General features: G+C 37.8%; 1 protein-coding gene across 2 annotated transcripts in view; it reads left to right on the forward strand.

Annotated features, from left to right (window-relative positions):
* setdb1a (SET domain bifurcated histone lysine methyltransferase 1a) overlaps positions 1-19,452 on the forward strand; it is a 171,125-nt gene that overhangs the window by 77,854 nt on the left and 73,819 nt on the right. For both annotated transcript variants that reach the window (XM_039767415.1, XM_039767422.1), the window contains exon 9: positions 10,004-10,194. In XM_039767415.1, the coding sequence (XP_039623349.1) occupies positions 10,004-10,194 (191 nt within the window). The remainder of the gene's footprint in view (positions 1-10,003; positions 10,195-19,452) is intronic.

Raw genomic sequence — 19,452 nt, forward strand, 5'->3', positions numbered from 1 at the left:
GTTTGTGCCATATACCCCAAAGGGAAGTCTTGTTTTTTTTTAAGGCAAGGAAGTACAGGGTAAAACATTTTACACAGCAGGATTGTTGCAATTGGTCATCTCCTTAGATAGTGAAATATATTCTGATACAACAACAACAACAACATTTATTTATATAGCACATTTTCTTACAAAAAATGTAGCTCAAAGTGCTTTACATAATGAATAATAGAAAAATAAGAGACACAGTAAGAAAATAAAATAAGTCAACATTAATTAACATAGAATAAGAGTAAGGTCCAATGGCCAGGGGGGACAGAAAAACAAAAAAACTCCAGACGGCTGGAGAAAAAATAAAATCTGTAGGGATTCCAGACCATGAGACCGCCCAGTCCCTCTGGGCAATCTACCTAACATAAATGAAACAGTCCTCTTTGTATTTAGGGTTTCATGGAAGGACTTGATGATGATGATGTCACGTGGACTTCTGGCTTTTAGTCCATCAATGTTGGGGCATCATGATGCTTTGAGTAGGTGGTGGTGGCAGGCCGCCACCACAGAGAAACCGGAAAAGAAACAGAAGAGAGAGTAGGGTCAGTATGGATTTTAGAGCCACCATGAATAGTTATTATGATGAATTGAACATACAGAGTATCAGGATTAAGTTAAAGTGAAGTTATAAAAGGCCATGTTAAAGTAATGTGTTTTCAGCAGTGTTTTAAAGTGCTCTACTGTATTAGCCTGGCGAATTCCTATTGGCAGGCTATTCCAGATTTTAGGTGCATAGCAGCAGAAGGCGCCTCACCACTTCTTTTAAGTTTAGCTTTTGGAATTCTAAGGAGACACTCATTTGAGATCTAAGGTTACGATTTGGAATATAGGTGTCAGACATTCCGATATATAAGATGGAGCGAGATTATTTAAGGCTTTATAAACCATAAGCAGAATTTTAAAGTCAATCCTGAATGACACAGGTAACCAGTGTAGTGACATCAAAACTGGAGAAATGTGTTCGGATTTTCTTTTCCTAGTTAGGATTCTAGCAGCTGCATTCTGCACTCGTTGCAAATGATTTATGTCTTTTTTGGGTAGTCCTGAGAGGAGTGCGTTACAGTAATCTAGTCGACTGAAAACAAAAGCGTGAATTAATTTCTCAGCATCTTTCAATGATATAAGAGGTCTAACTTTTGCTATGTTTCTTAAGTGAAAAATGCTGTCCTAGTGGTCTGATGAATATGTGATTTAAAATTCAGATTACAGTCAACAGTTACCCCTAAGTTTTTTTACTTCCGCCTTAACTTTTAATCCTAATGCATCAAGTTTATTTCTGATAACCTCATTGAATCCATTATTGCCAATCAATACAATTTCAGTTTTCTTTATTTACTTGAGAAAATTACTATTCATCCATTCAGAAATACCAGTAAGACATTGTGTTAGTGATCGAGAGAGTCGGTGTCATCAGGTGCTATTGATAAGTACAGCTGTGTGTCATCAGCATAGCTGTGGTAGCTCACGTTGTAACCTGAGATAATCTGACCTAACGGAAGCATATAGATTGAGAAAAGCGGACCCAGGATAGAGCCTTGTGGAACACCATATAGATATCATGTGTCTTTGAGTTGCGATTACCACAACAAAAAAAGAATTTTCTCCCTGCCAGGTAGGATTCAAACCAATTTAAGACACTGCCAGAGAGGCCCACCCATTGACTAAGGCGATTTCTAAGAATATTGTGATCAATGGTGTCAAATGCAGCACTCAGATCTAAGAGGATGAGAACAGATAAATGGCCTCTGTCTGCATTTACCGCAAGTCATTTACTACTTTAACGAGTGCAGTTTCTGTGCTGTGATTTGTTCTAAAACCTGACTGAAATTTATCAAGAATAGCATGTTTATTAGGTGGTAATTTAACTGCATAATGACTGCCTTCTCTAGAATTTTACTTAAGAAGGGCAGGTTAGAGATGGGTCTAAAATTTTACAAAGCAGAGGGGTCAAGATTATTTTTCTTGAGTAGGGGTTTAACTACAGCAGTCTTAAGACAGTCTGGGAAGACCCCGTATCTAATGACGAATTTACTATGTCAAGAATATTATCAATTAGCGCCTGATACTTCTTTGAAAAACCTTGTTGGTATTGGGTCAAGGACGCAGGTGGAGGGTTTCAGTTGAGAGATTATTCTATGTAAATCAGGTAAATCTATCCTGGTGAAAGATTTAATTTGTTTATAACGGAGTACTGGGGCTTAGGAGGTTCCAGTGTTGGGGAGATATACTATGTTATTTCTAATATCATTAATTTTTTGATTGAAAAATACAACAATGTTCTCACAGGTTTCACTAGAAGTATTCTGGGGCATTCCTTTGTGTTACCTGGGTTTAACAGACGATCAATTGTAGAAAATAAGACTCTGGGATTACTAGCATTGTTATTTATAATTCTAGAGAAATAGCAGCCTCTCAAGACGGACTGTGTTATTGTATTCTGTTATTTTAACCTTCAATATCTCATAATGGATAGTTAGTTTAGTTTTCCTCCATTTACGCTCAGCTCTACGACATGTTCTTTTAAAATCAGACAAACTTTAGGTCTTCCATGGAATAACAATGCTAGAAGATTTTTAACTGTCTTTTCAGGTGCAACTATGTCAACAGCAGCTCTTACTTTAGAATTAAAGTTTTCCACTTTACTATTTACATTATCCTGCTATTATAGCTGGCACTATAAACGGACTGATTGCTTAGAATGTTTGTAAGTTTTAAAGCTGCTGATGAGTCAAAGAAGCGTTTTTTAACAATATGCTTCTCATGAATGTTTTCTATCATTATTTCTATATTAAATAGTAGAAGAAATGGTCTGATAGACCAATATCAATGATCTGCTTTATATCAACTTTAGTCCTTTAGTAATAATTAAGTCTAACGTATGACCTGCTTTATGTGTAGGCTGATTAACGAGCTGTCTCAAATCAAAAGAGTCCAGGAGGTTCATGAATTCCTTTACTTTTAGGTCACACTGATTATCGATATGAAAGTTAAAGTGCCTACAATTAAGAGTGTGTCATAATTGTAATTAAAATTGACATTAAGTCAGAGAATTCCTCAAGAAAGACGCGTTAAATTTAGGAGGTCTATACACGGATAAACTAGAACGTGAGAATCTCCATGAATAACAACGCGAGATACTCAAAGGACTTAAATTCACCAAAACTAACATCTTTACATTTTAACTGGCTCGAGTAAATGTTTGCCAATCCGCCCCCCTTTTTTCCCTGGCGGTCTGCACGAGTAAAACTGTAATCCGGAGGCAGATTCGATTAAAACAGCTGCGCCGTCTGAACAGAGCCATGTTTCATTTAGTGCAATAAAATCAATGTTTCTATCACTAATAAGATCATTGATAAAAAATGTCTTGTTAGTTAAAGCTCTAACATTTAATAGCGCCATATTTAATGTTTCAGAGGGGCAGAGCTGAATTCTATGCGCGTTATTAGTTATTGGAACAGAAAATAAATTATTTTTGTTAGCGCCGCTCTGAGTGTATTTTTTATGTAATCTACAATCTGTTTTTATAGTTTTAATGCATTGTTGATCTAAAGTAGTAATTGCAACTAAATTATTGGTGTTTATGCCGCACTGCCTAGATGTTTTACGTGCATTAAGACTGGTTATTAAAGTATTAATGTTGTGCACTTTTACAGAAGACTTTATTAAGCCATTATGTCCTAGCAAAGCAGTAGTATTACGAGGAGTTTAAAGTAGAAACAGACAGTCAAGATAGACGAATTACCTTAGCGATGTTTTCGAGAGGACCCGGCCAAATCTATTCGGTGCAAGCCATCCCGCTTGAAGAAACGCGGTCTTTCCCAGTAATGGTCCCAATTATCGATGAACCCGATGTCTTGAGTCTCGCAGAAGCCTCTCAGCCAGTTGTTTAATCCCAGCAGACGACTATAGTATTCATTTGATCGTCTGACGAGAGGTAGTGGACCCGAGATGCAAATTTTTGCCGAAGGGGTCCTCTCATTCGTGTCTTTAATTAGTGCTGCGAGGTCAGCCTTCAGAATCTCAGACTGTTGGTGCCTTATGTCATTTACGCCGGCGTGTAAAATGATGGATCCAACTGCTCTCTTCTGTTTCTCGAAGATGGTCGGTGCCCGTCTCATCACGTCTCGGACTCAAGCACCGGGAAAACAAGAAACAAAAGATTTTTGATTAGGGCATGTGATATTAAGGTTTCGTACTATTGAATCACCTACCACGATTATATCACCCGGGGTTGAAGGCAAAATGGGGACGCGGAGAGGGTCGAACCGGATCTGGACTGGGATGCTCGCTTGTGCCGATGGAGGTGTTCTAGCCTTGAACCCCCGCCTGCATGTCTGAAATACGCCAAGGCCTTCATCGGCGTCGTCGTCGCTCCTTCGAGGCGCGGGGGTGAAGCTTACTTGTCCTTGAAATTGGGCGGCACGAGGTGGGGTTAATGTTGCATCGACATCAGATGTCGAGGATGGTTTATCCTGCAGCCGAGCCTTCAAACCTCTGAGGTACCTTCTTCTGGACAGGAGTTTCTGGATCTGCTTGTCGAGTGCCTGGAGTTCTTCGACGATGACGGCAGCACGATTCGTCTCCCTATCGGCCATTGTGCGCTTGTACTTCCGCTTCCGCTTCGTGACCTAGAAAAGAAAGAAAGAGAGAGTTAGTTAGATACCAGCATGCAAGTTATGTGTTTAAACAGATCTTCAACATACTGCAGCATTGCATGGGGTGTCTGGAGTAACACAATTCCAAAATTAGTACAAGATTAATGAAAAATTTGTTTTGCAATGAATGTCCATCTTGACTTTGACTAAGACCTTTTTTAAAGGGCAAGTTTTTTATTTTTTATTTATATCTTTACAATCATGGTATGCATAAATTTACCACATGAAACTGTATAAAAAAATAAATAAATAAATTATAAGCTTACTCTTACATTTTATAATGGACCCAATATATACTGGAGTCCCTTTGTAAAGAAAGTCTTTACAAGTTACTGGTTAAGTCCACTTTGAAGCAGCAAAACATGCCTTCTTCGTTCCTGAGGCGTGTTTATGATAGCAAAAGTAAACTGGAAATAATACATTTTATCAGAGATTCTTGAATGGATTATACTGCTTTGTATTTTTGAGCCTTAGATATTTGAAAGAGTCGTCCATCCATGGTCCACAATTTCTTAACAAGGGGGTTTGTGTACCCCATGGAGTTTTGCTGATAGTTGCATATTGTAATGTGGAGTGTTAGGGTACTTTCTCATATACAAAAACTGCTTTGAAGAGCAGGGGGTTCAGAGCCCAAGATGTCCGCATGCAACCACATTAACTTCTGGTACCGGAATTAGCATAATGCTGGTATAATCCAGTTTTAAAAATTTGGCAGTTTGGTGGTTTTTAATATTGCCATATTGTCCAACATTAAAAGTGGTCTAAATATCTGTGAGTTTGGCCTGCAATGGTCTTGCTCTCCCTAACCAGGTGCTGTTCCTGCCTTCGCCCTATGATTTCCTCTGATAGGCTTCCACTGCCCTGTGACAATGCTCTGGACAGCATTTGGCTATATTTTTGCAGTACTCGATTAACATTTAGATGCCTTTATTCCAGCTGAAATCCCATCAGTCTTTCACAACCTGCCTTAATACTTCAAGGAGCAAGATGCAATTTTGGTGCTGCAGGTGGGACTGAACTGTTTGAACAGCCAGGATGAAAGATTTACAACACACACCAAAGTGGGTTACACATAAAACAGGTTATAAGCACTCCTTTAGGCTATTAAAACTTTATTGAAAAAAAATGACCCAGCTTATCATTATCATGATCGAGGTGTTTAAAGCATTCAGTCATTTTCATTATCATATTATTCCCCAGCCCCAGAAATACCCAATGTAGATTTAAAATCTCTGTTGAAATGTCATGGTAAAATTGTTGGCTTTTTTGGCATCTCTTTAATTTCTGGGAAATTATAGTATCAGAAAAATACTGAATCATTATAGTGAATAAATACAGTAGCCTAGAGAATTTATTTAGTGTAGTGATCGCCAACCCGTCGATCGCGATCGACTGGTAGATCTTTATCACTGTCCCGGTAGCTCCCGAAAATAAAAACGTTTTCAGTTTTGCAAGCATCTGTATGTCTTAATCCAACTGCTTTATTTTCAATGAAGTGACCAATCAGATAAAAGAAGAGCACCCGTAAATTAACTGTCGCAAACGTCAATATGGATCTCCATGGTGATAGCCCGCGCGAGGTAACATACTACAAACTAGAATGGCGGAGACTCCACGAAAGAAGGCAAAAACATACAATTTTCATCCAGAATGGGAACAGGAATTTCTGTTTACCTTGGTAAAAGAGAAGTGTGTATGTATGTTGTGCCACCAAAAACAAGCATTATGTAAAAGAGGGAATCTGGAGCGGCATCACAATACCAACCACCCGAAATTTAAAGACCGCTACCCGCAAAAGACCGCGATTCGTGCACGGAAAGTTGACGAGCTGAGATCTGAGTTGAAGGCCCAGCAATCACTTTTTACAAAACCTGCTGATCAAAATAAGGCTGCTACTGAAGCATCGTTTCGTGTAAGTTACTTTCTGGCTAAAACAAAAGCCTTTACGGATGGCGAATTATTCAAGGAAGCCATGGCCATTACTGCAGAGACTATTTTCAAGGATTTCAAAAACAAAGACGACATAAAAGCCTCACTCCGTGCTGTGCCTCTCGGCCCTGCATCAGTGGCAAGGAGGGTCGAGTCACTGTCAGAGGACGTGGATCGACAGGTGTTAAAGGACTTGTCACTCTGTGAATATTTTTCACTGCAGTTCGACGAATCTCTGGATGCAGTGGATACAGCTCAGCTTGTTGTTTTTGTCAGAATGGCTTTCCAGGATTCTACAAAAGAGGACTTCCTCACTCTTTTGCACTTAAAGGAGAGAACGCGAGGTGAGGATATTTACACTGAGTTTAAAAAATATGTAAGCGAAAATGATATCCCCATTCATAAACTGGTAGCAATTACCACCGACGGAGCACCGGCGATGCGTGGCGTCGCCTGGGTTTTATAGCACTGTGCCGTAATGACCCTGATTTTCCCGAGTTCAAGAATTATCATTGTGTCATTCATCAGCAGGCCTTATCAGGGAAAGTCGTAGATTTTTCACACGTAATGTCATTGGTGGTCAAACTGATAAACTCGTCACGAGCAAAAGCACTTCAGCGCCGCTTATTCAAGGCGCTACTGGATGAGCTCGATGCGCGTATGGAGACCTACTACTTCATGCTGATGTGCGGTGGTTGAGCCGCGGGAAAGTGCTCCAGCGGTTTGTTGACTTACTGCCTGAGATAAAGACATTTCCATCTGCAAGAAACGAGGAGCACAAGGAACTATCAGATGATGCGTGGCTGTGTGACCTGGGGTTTCTGACAGACTTGACCGCAAAGCTGAATACACTCAATAACGAGCTCCAGGGAAAAGACCGACACCTGCCACACATGATCAGCGCAGTGAATGCTTTTAAGTCTAAGCTTGGTGTTTGGGTCACACATCTTAAAAACGGGAGGCTAACACACTTTCCCAACCTGGAAAAATGTCACAGAGCATTAAAGACAAGGACGTTTTTCACCCTGAGAAATACTGTGCTCACCTGGACAAAGTTGCAACAGAGTTCAATATGTGTTTTGGTGAGTTAAACGAAATGGAATGCATTGCTGAATTTGTCTCAAACCCATTCATGCTCATTGATATAGAACAGGTTGCAGCCAAATTCCAGCAAGTATTTTCTTTGTCAAGTGGAGTTGACATGGAGATGGTTGATTTGCAAAATGACATTGAGCTGAAAGCCAGATCAAGGGACAGTGACTTTTGGGGACTTGTCAACAGAGAAAAGTTTCCGCTCCTCACTGCATGTGCACTAAAAGTGAGTGCCTATTTTGGATCAACTTACCTCTGTGAAATGGCATTTTCACAGATGAAAATAATCAAATCAAAATACAGGAGCCGCCTTACTGACAGACACCTCACAGACTGCCTCAAACTGGCTATCTCTAGCTATGAGCCAGACTTCAGAGGACTCACAGAGAGTATTCAGTCACAGCCATCACACTGACTTGAGTGAGTAACATTACTTCAGCAGTTTTGCCTTCTGGTGGCATTGAGAAAAGTGATGTTGCATATGATGGGACATAACTGCACTTAGCTTAATTTGAGATTGTTGATAATTTTGTTGATAAAACAGTTCATTTATAAAATGTTAAGCGTAGGTATTACCGTCAGAAACTTCAGTGAATAAGCACTTTACTGCTGACAATGGCATTTTTCTTGAGTTCAGTGCCACTTCATATGATCTGATTATATGATGGTTGCTTCCGAGTTAAGTAAAAAAAAGAAAAAGAAAAGAACATTTAATGTATATTAAATTCAAATACAATTCAAATACTAAATAAAAGGCCTCAAGTTGGAAGTACAATCTGGGCTGTCTTTTTCTATCTATTCTTCGATAGGTAGATCTTGCCTTTCATTAAGGCCGAGGTCAGGGATCTTCGGTTTGAAAAGGTTGGTGACCACTGATTTAGTGTAACATAAATACTGAGTACCTGTTTGTTCCCTTAAAAGGCCTGCTCATGAAAATTGGAACAGTTTAGAATTACAAATCAATGTAACAATCTGTCATTGGGATGTTGGAATATAACTGTTGCAACTACAGTACATATTATTTTAGAATTAATTTAGTAAATAAGTGAATTTTTACTTTTACCTCAAGCAAGCAGCAGGAGAAGTGAGTTGTTGTACAAGAGGTATGGCTTGTGTGTGCATCTGCTCCATCTAATTAAGTTTTATTACAGATCTGTTTTGCTGTCAGGAGAGGCTGTTGTATGAGTATAAGAGGAAATTACGCAAAATATAGACATTAAAGTCACCTCTCTAAAGGTACATTTGAAACGGTAAACTAATCTGCAGCTGAAGTTGAACATATTGTTTCTCTGTTTTAATATAGAACAGTTTGACAATGTATTGATTTTCAATGTGAGATTTTGAAAATTTAAAAATTATATGGCACCCTCTTTTTGAGAAGTTAAAATAGAATTTTTTTTATTTTATTAAAATCAAATAGCATTCCATACAAATAACTCAAGTTTTACATAATAAGGTTTGAAACAAATCAACCCCACCCCTGAGAAAGATAGCTAGGCCAGCAGAGTAAAATAGAATAGAACATGTGAAAATAGAATTTTATGTTTTTTTGAAGCAGTGTGCCAAATTTCGACAAAATTGTTCTACTGGGAGGCAAATTGTTTCTTGTGGCCAGATAGACATACCATGGTAGTTGGTGCCTTTAACATTATATATGAACACACCTAGTAAAATTGTGTACTAGGTATACTTCCCATCCACCAGTGTCTTCAAATGAACCAAAAGCAAAGTCGCATTAATTAATTTTCTCTGAAGTATCATACACATGATATGTTAAGAGAATGTACCTTCTACTATTTTAATGTAATTAAGAACAAAATTGACAGGACATTTATGGATTTAAAGAAACATGTAGTATTCTAAGTATATACACATTAATTCACAGAAAATAAAAAGACACAATACTAAAACAGTACTTTATCACCAGAATACACAAGTTTGAATTTACATAAGCTTTTAAAGTTTTAGCCTTCATAAACACTGTATAACAGTTTATAAAGTACTAACACAAAAGATACAACAATAAATAAAACCACAGTAAACATCAAATTTAATAACCTAGAGAAAAGTCATATCAATAGCAAGAGTTACAAAACTGTAGTGTTTTTCTTGTGTATATGGTATGTTGTTTGTTTATGAATAAACTTACCCTTCAAAAATAAAGTAAAATTGATGTCCCCGTCATAAAAATGTGCTTTTTTTGGTGTAAGTTGATCTTTAACTTCAAATACAAAAAAGTAAAACATTGTAAATGTCTCATTTGTATTCTTTAGGTCAGCAAAAAAAGTTTTTTTTAGTGAAGAAGACTTGGGAAGACATTGAAGACGCCTCCTGTCGTGACTTTATCGAAGAATACATTACTGCTTATCCAAACCGTCCAATGGTACTCCTGAAAGCTGGCCAGTTAATCAAGACAGAGTGGGAAGGTACCTGGTGGAAATCCCGTGTGGAAGAAGTTGATGGCAGCCTAGTGAAAATTCTCTTCCTGGTGAGGCATGCCTCTTTTTGTGTTATATTTGAATGAGCGGTGTGGGTGAAAGATGCATTGATCCTTTTCTTAACTGGCAATTTATTAATGCATATCTTGTTAAAATTGTTTTTGGATCCTGTAGTTAAAGAAAATTAGGCCACAAGGAAAACGGAATGCTTTAGGTTTAACCAACCTCACAAATCAATGGCATTTTCTTTAATCAATAAAATAATATGAAAAATTATATGAAAAAAGGTACCAGTTTGCTTTGTATATTTTATCTGTAAATGACATGTCAAAAATGCAGTTATTTGAAGCTTGCATTGATCAGGAAGTTATGGTACTAACAAAGACAGTTTGTGGTTTGGATGACACAAAAATTAAACAGAAACAAGAATGAACATTATTTCTGTAAAAGCTGACACCCACTGTGTATTTGTTTGCTACAAAAATGTGTAAATGGTATTTTGGAGATAGCAGTTTGTAGATGTCTGTGCAGTATAAAACATCTTTCCAATCCAAGATGAAACCCAAGTGTAAATGCAAAACTTGTTTTACTATTTTTTGTTTTGCTGCAGTGGATGCCAACCTCTTCTTACTTAACCATTTGAGTAAAACTGTAGTCATTCACTGTTAAGCATTAGATATGAAACATTACAGATATTACATTTTGTGCTAGTTTTTCAGGATTGTATTTAATGTGTATTCTGTAGCAATTTATAGTCATGCCATTTTAGTACTCCTCAGAGCTAAAATTAGCTGAAACGCAGTCCTTATTTGTGTAAAAAATACAAAAGATTTCCAGTAACATGCTTTATGTTGAAAATTCTTTAAAAGCATTGTATTTCAAGTCATGTTTATTATCATGTGTACTTAATTAAATGAAATTCTTATTTGTGTGTCAGAATAGTTGACAAAAATAGAAATAGAATAGAATAACTAAATAAATAAAAATGTATTCATAACATAGCTGATTCCATGTAAAATTTTGGAACCCCTAATAGGCCCATAGGCCAAATTAGATTTTTTTGTTCATATTTGAAAGAAAAAATAGTAAATACAATTTTTAAGCAAACAATGGCATTATTATAAATCTGATAATGTGCAGTTATGATCTATTTGATAATTTTTACATTTTTACAGTTTAAGAGTGGCAGTTACAAATGTTTGGACACCCTTTCAGTTGTAAGTTTTCAGAACTTATTAGGTCATGTGTGTGATCTGGCTTAGCTCATTAAGTATTAGTCTGGTCAAGAATTATCATTAGGAATTGTCGGCTGATAACAGTTTTACAGCCTAATACATTTTTGACTCCTCAAACATTGCATAACACTCAACAACTAAGTAATTGTCGGAGGATTTGAAAATCAAACTAACTGGTGCTTACAACACAGGGGAAGGCTATTAAAGGATATCAAAGTATGTCAAGCTAGCAATTTACCTGTTAGCAGCTTAAACTGAGAGCTTAAACTGCTTTACTGTGCAGTGTTGCTCATGTGGACAGGCCTTCATGGAAGACCTATCAGATGGAAACATTATATCTGACCTCATCACAAAAAACAGTGTCCTTAATTATACAAAACAACATCTGTATAAGACAGGCATTTTGGAAACTAGTGCTGTAGACAGGTGTAATTGCAAACCACATCTTTGGCCACAACCACAAAAGGTTTGTTTGGAGACAAAAAAAGCAGTACCGTAGATCCAGTTACACTCACCTAAAGGATTATTAGGAACACCATACTAATACGGTGTTTGACCCCCTTTCGCCTTCAGAACTGCCTTAATTCTATGTGGCATTGATTCAACAAGGTGCTGAAAGCATTCTTTAGAAATGTTGGCCCATATTGATAGGATAGCATCTTGCAGTTGATGGAGATTTGTGGGATGCACATCCAGGGCTAAGCTCCGTTCCACCACATCCCAAAGATGCTCTATTGGGTTGAGATCTGGTGACTGTGGGGGCCATTTTAGTACAGTGAACTCATTGTCATGTTCAAGAAACCAATTTGAAATGATTCGAGCTTTGTGACATGGTGCATTATCCTGCTGGAAGTAGCCATCAGAGGATGGGTACATGGTGGTCATGAAGGGATGGACATGGTCAGAAACAATGCTCAGGTAGCCCGTGGCATTTAAACGATGTCCATTTGGCACTAAGGGGCCTAAAGTGTGCCAAGAAAACGTCCCCCACACCATTACACCACCACCAGCCTGCACAGTGGTAACAAGGCATGATGGATCCATGTTCTCATTGTGTTTACGCCAAATTCTGACTTTACCATTTGAATGTCTCAACAGAAATCGAGACTCATCAGACCAGGCAACATTTTTCCAGTCTTCAACTGTCCAATTTTGGTGAGCTCGTGCAAATTGTAGCCTCTTTTTCCTATTTGTAGTTAAGATGAGTGGTACCTGGTGGGGTCTTCTGCTGTTGTAGCCCATCCGCCTCAAGGTTGTGCGTGTTGTGGCTTCACAAATGCTTTGCTGTATACCTCGGTTGTAACGAGTGGTTATTTCAGTCAAAGTTGCTCTTCTGTCAGCTTGAATCAGTTGGCCCATTCTCCTCTGACCTCTAGCATCAACAAGGCATTTTCGCCCACAGGACTGCCGCATACTGGATGTTTTTCCCTTTTCACACCATTCTTTGTAAACCCTAGAAATGGTTGTGTGTGAAAATCCCAGTAACTGAGCAGATTGTGAAATACACCAACAACCATGCCACGCTCAAAATTGCTTAAATCACCTTTCTTTCCCATTCTGACATTCAGTTTGGAGTTCAGGTGATTGTCTTGACCAGGACCACACCCCTAAATGCATTGAAGCAACTGCCATGTGATTGGTTGATTAGATAATTGCATTAATGAGAAATTGAACAGGTGTTCCTAATAATCCTTTAGGTGAGTGTATATAAGCCGAGAATTTCATCCTAGATTTTTGGCTTGGAGTTTGGGGGTCGGTTTATACAACGAGTATCATTTCAGATTCAAGATTTCCAGCGCTGATGAATACGGAAGTAAATAATGACGAAATCACAGAGCCATCTTTCAGATGAAGAAGTAACTTTGCATGCCGGTACTTTAAATTAAATAAAGAATTTATTCAAAAAAAAGTGTTTTAGTTGTTGATTTTATTAATAAAATTTATAATAAATTATTGGGAAGTTTAAAATAAAAATTTTTATTTTGATTTACGACCAACATCTTGCGCTATGACCCAAATGCGGTCACGTGTATCCACTTGCGCGATTGTAAACAAACAACCGAGAGTGTTAATAGCGTCAGTCGGAGCCCAGATACATGTGTTTGTGGACGTAATTTCGGTCATTGCAGTGATTTACCTATATATATAATTCATTAAGACCATGCAAGCAAGACACATAATTGCTAAGGAAGGAAGAGAAGGTAAAGCGATCACAATCGAAACGAAGATGGAAATTGTGTGAAAATATGAGAGTGCTGTTCGTGTGACCGATCTCGATGATATGTACAGCATGTCGAAATCCACCATCTCGATAATTTTCCAAAGAAAAGATTTGCATAAGGAGACTCCTTCTAAACAATAACCACCTTCTGTTTCATTCTCCTCCTCCTCCCTTCCTGCAGCCCAAAGATGTCAAATTAAATGGTGAGTACAGTATGAAATTGTTGTTTCTAGAATAGAATAGAATGCCTTTTATTGTCACTATACACATCTACAATGAGATTAAAAGCAGCTCCTTCAGTGCAGTAAAAAAGTTCTGTATAGGGCTTGTATGGTTGTTTTTTTAGCCTTAGCATAACGCCGGATCTGCGACCCCGCTTCTGCTTTCTTTCCCTCCTCCGTCTGCGTCGTCTCCTAGACCCGACAACAATCCACGGAGAGCCCGCTGGTCTCGCTATGTTGTCTGGGATGTTGTGCGTGTGATGAAAAACACTCGAAACAGATGTCTGGCTCTGGACACCGATGTCTATAAGGTTCTGACGGGTGTAGCGGATGTTCGCTGAACCGATCATGCACAAACAAAGGGAAAAAAAGTACAAAAACAACAAAAAAGTGCACTGAAAAGGAGAGCCCTGAGCCGCTGTGACCATGCGCGCCGCCATGCTCCTAGCTTAATCTAGCCTACTTCTTGTAGGCTAGACACTTTTTATATCTTTTTGGTTAGTACATTAGAAAAATTATTGGTGTTTTGGTAAATTATGCACATTATACAACCCTTTTTTATTATGAAAAGGTTAAGTAAGTGTTGCAGTGGGAGGTTCGGAACGCTTTAAGGGTTAGCCTTCGCGAACTAATAAATTCGTAAGTCAAGGGTCCACTGTATTGCGTATTTAAGTTAATCAAATTTATAACGAGTCTCCGGAAATCCACCCGCCAATGTACCGTATTTGCGTATATAGTTTCAACACAAAGGTTTCATTTTACCAAACTTCTCCGCAATCACTTCTTGGTTTCCATCAAAAATGCCGGCAGTCTCAAATTCTCGCCGTTAAACTTGATAAATATACCTGAAGAGACACTTTTAGAAAATTTAGAAAATTTTGCTTGGAGAAGGGTGTCGGCTTAAATACCGGTCATCGGCAAATACATGTAATTTAGTAGGTAGAGAAGGGGGGCTAATATACAGAGTTGGCTTATATTCTGGGATCTACGGTATTTAAAGAAGAAGACTTTGCCAACTGTTAAGTATGGTGGTACCTATTATGCTTAGGAGTTGTGTAACAGCTAATTGCACAGGAAACAATGTGTGAGTATAGGGAGGAATGGATTCCACTGAATATCGACCGACCTGTACGGAGAATGTCACAGTCAGGATAATAAAGTGGAAAAAAGGATGGCTTCTACAACAAAACAACAATCCAAAACATAGTCTTAGTAGTTTGCATTACCTCAAACGAAGAACAAAGTGAAATTGTTGGAATGAAAATCTGTGAGTAGATCTTAAATGTGCAGTGTAAGCAAGACAGCACAAAAATATGTTGCAACCGGAAGTGATCTACAAGAACTTTAAACACTACTAGCTGACTACAAAAATGTATGCAAGTTATGATTTTTGCCAACAGGAGTGTTACAAAGTACTAACTTAGTAGGGTGCCAAAACATTGCAGATGCCCCATTTATTCTCTTATTCTTTTCACACTTTTTAGTTTATCAAATAAATCATAACTTCACAAAAATATTTTCAGATAAATGCCATTGTTTTAGTTTGTTTCAGATGTCAACATAACATAATTTGGCCATCGAGAGCCATACATTTGCATGTAAATGTATATACAGTATTTGCTCTTATGATTGACTGTTCAGCAACCTTTAGTTTTAGTTAAGGAAGAGAAGCTATGGTATTTAATGTGTGCTGCTTAGGTCTTAAGTTTTTGGGAAGCCGTTATTTTTAACGTCACTTTTAATGCACTTTACAGCAGTTTTAAACCCATGATTTTAAAGGAGTTTTTGTAACAGTAGTATAGCAATTAGCTCTTGCAATATTCCTTCTAGTTAACCTAGTGCATCACTTCAGCATATCTTATATTTGCAGATTATTTCATGATATTCACTCCTAACTTCTTAATGCATTTCCCTATCTGGAATTAGGAATTAATTTTTGAAACATGAAAAGGGTTAACGCCCTCCCCCCATAACATTCTTATATTTCCTAAACCTAGCTCAGTCACTGTATGAAATTTTCTTCTTAATCCTTTGTCAATGTGTGTTTTGTCAATAGCCTACTACATACATGTGAGGTTAATCTGTAATGAAATTGTTTTCTTCAGTTTCCAGTTTTTTCTTCTGGGGACTTTCAGTATCCCCATATTAGAATAAATTGTTTAGAAAATGGAGTATTTTCTACTAATAAGCCTGTAAATAAACATTATCTTTTAAAGTGGGTGCAACATTAACCTCCTGGATGTTGCTCTCTGTGTATCTTTACCAAGGAGATGCTTCATTGTGGCCACTCTGTCATAAATCCCAGATTAGTGGAGTGTTACAGTGGTGGTTATCCTGCAGTAAATGTCTCTCTTCTCCACAAGTATCTGGAGCATAACTAGAATAACCATTAGGTTCTTATTTGTCATTCTTACCATGGCCCTTATTTGATGATTTCTCAGTTTGGCTGGGTGGCAAGCTCTAGGAAGAGTTGTGGATGTTCCATACTTCTTCCATTAAGAATTATGAAGGCAGTAGTGCCCTTTGGAACCTTCAGTGCTGTGGAATCTTTTGTAGCCTTCCCCAGAGCTGTACCTTGACTCAATCCTGTCTCTTACCTCTGCATGCAATTTCTTCTACCTCATGGATTGGCTTTTCCTCTGGTACATATTGTAAACTATGGGACCTGATAAAGACAGGTGTATGTGTTTCCTAATAATTTCTAATCAATTTAACTGACCTCAGCTGGACTCTAGACAAGGTGCAGAAACATCTTAAGATCAATAGTTTGGGATACTCTAGGGTCATAGCACAGTATCAGAATACCCGCAATCGGTGCAATGTTTCACTTTTTTTTTTCATAACTTTGCAAAAATGTCTAAAATTGTGTTTTTGCTTTGTCATTCTGAGGCATTGAGTGTTGTCTGATAGGAGGAAAATTATTTATATGATTTTAGCACAGAGGTAGAAAAGCAAAATGGTAAAAAAGTGGAAGGGTCTGGATACTTTTTAAATTGACTGTAACCATGCTCTTTAAGTGGGCCTCATATATAAATACAGTGCCCTCCATAATGTTTGGGACAAAGACATATTTCTTCTTAATTTACCTCACTTCTACACAGTTTAAAATTGCATATCAAACAGTTTGGGGTATTTGCATAGACTTTGGTTACACCATGTAGAAATGACAACACTTTCTATTCATGGTCTCCCCCATTTCAGAGCATCATAATGTTTTGGACAGTTGGTGTCACAGGTGTTTGTGATTACTCAAGTGTGTGTGATTGCTTCATTATTACAGGCATAAGATACGTAGGCTTACTTTTACCCTTTGGAGTCTGTGGTTAACATTGTTCAACATGAGGACATGAGCTATACCAGTGAAAGTAAAAGAAGCTGTTATGAGGTTGGAAAGCAAGAATAAAACCATTATAGATGTCAGTAAAACCTTAGGATTACCTAAATCAAGAAGAAAGAACTGAATGGTGAGCTCAGTAATTGCAAAGGGACTGGTTGGGCAAGGTAGACCTCCACTGCTGATGACAGAAAAATCCTTACTATGGTTAAGAAAAAGCTCCAAATGCCCGTCCAACAGATCAGAGAAAGTCTTCAGGAGAGAGAAGTGTATGTGTCAGAGACTATTATACAAAGAAGACTGCATGAACAGAGTTATAGAAGCCACACTGCAAGATGCATACCACTAGTTTGCCACAAAAATAGGATGGCTAAGTTATAGTTTTTAACAATGTACTTAAAAGAGCCTGTAGAATTCTGGAAAATGGTCTTGTGGACAAATTAGACAAAGAATAACCTGTATTAGAGTGATGACAAGATCAAAGTGTACAAATGGAAAATAACTGCTCAAGATCCAAAGTGTAAAGTATCATCTATTAAACATGGTGGTGTGGATGTTATGGCTTAGGCATGTTTGGCTGCCCCGGGTACTGGCACACTTATCTTCATTCATTATGTATCTGCTAACAGCAGTTGCACAAAGAATTCTGAGGTGGATAGAAATATCTTATCTGGTCAAGTTCCAGTAAATGCCTCAAAACTTATTGGACAGCATTTCATCCTACAACAAAATAATGATTCTGTACATACTGCCAAGGCAACACATGAGTTTTGCAAAGCTAAAAAATGGAAAATTCTTGAGTAGCCAAGCCAGTCACCCAATTTAAATCCAATTGAGCATGTCTTCCGTTTGCTGAATATTTATAATTAACTATGCTGAAGAGAAAACTTAAGGGGACAAGTCCTCAAAACAAGCAGTAGCTGAAGGTGACTGCATGATCCTCAACATTTGGTGATGTTTATGAATCATAGATGTTAAGCAGTCATTGCGTGCAAGGAATGTTCAACAAAGTGCAAAACATGACTGTTTTAATACACCTACCATTGATATGTGCCAAACATTACAGTGCCCTGAAATGGGAGACAATGTATAAGAAGTGTTGTAATTTGTACATGTTGACTGAATTGTATGCAGATATCCATAAATTAAAGTCTGCAATGTGCACATTCATCAAGTCTGAATTGTTTGACTTGTAATTTTAAATTGTGGAGCAGAGGTATAAATCAAGGACAAATGTATCTTCATCGAAAACTTTATGGAGGGCACTGAAAATAACTGACAGCTTCACCAACAGAGCACTCCACACCATCACACCTCCTACCTCTTTCTTCACTGTGGGGACCACACATGCAGGCTTCGCCTTCCCTGCTTTTTAATAGCCCATGCATGTCCCTTTTTATTTATCTCCTTCAGTAGCAGTTTATTTACAGCAATTCTAACATAAAGGACTAGTTCATAAAATCTCCACTGATTTTTCTTATGTCTAGTGCTTGAACTCTGTCAATCCTTATAATCGATCTGTATTCCAAGGTGCATGGAACTGGCAATTTTTGAAGATCATGATTATAGTAATCTTACCTCTGCAACAGAGGTGATTCCTTTCCTGTAGAAGTCATGGGTTGTTGGAAATATTCATGAATCAGCTTTTAAAATACTTGAAATTTCCCAGATATACTGACCTTCATTTATTAAAGTAATGAATGCAAGAAGACTGAATGGAAGATCTGCACTAATTGGCTACTTTAAGTTCTGCTTCTCATCCATTGCAATTGAATGTTAAATTAGTAACAGCAGCATTTGTGCAAAACAGTGCAGCGGGTAGACCGGCCTTAATGGGTTATGTGTGTGAATAATTTAAGGTATGAGAAGATAGTGGACTTTAGCTGTGTCATTATAAGAGTAAGGAAACAGCCTAATTCTTAAAAGAAAAAACAGTTAATGGAAAAATTGCAGTGGAGGTAGATGGATTAAGAGATGAATCCTAAATCAGAACGTCAGTACTGGCTCATGCGTGACTGCAAGTAGACAAATTACTTCTGAAGGCACAATAATGCATAATAAAAACTTCATATAAAAATGGTTCACCACTGTTGACAATAAAGCACTGAATCCACACATCTCGAAAAGAAAAACAGCAGCAGTCATATCTGGAAATGCAGTTGTGTTTGCACATGAAAATGTCAGCACTCAAGTGTAGGAATCATACTTGTTTTTTTTATTATAAGCAAAACACAACACACAGGCTCATGTTATTGTAACTTTTATCTCATTATGAAATTAATTTAGAAACAAATCTG

Source organism: Polypterus senegalus, chromosome 1, assembly GCF_016835505.1.
Source record: "Polypterus senegalus isolate Bchr_013 chromosome 1, ASM1683550v1, whole genome shotgun sequence".
Taxonomy (NCBI): Eukaryota; Metazoa; Chordata; class Cladistia; order Polypteriformes; family Polypteridae; genus Polypterus; species Polypterus senegalus.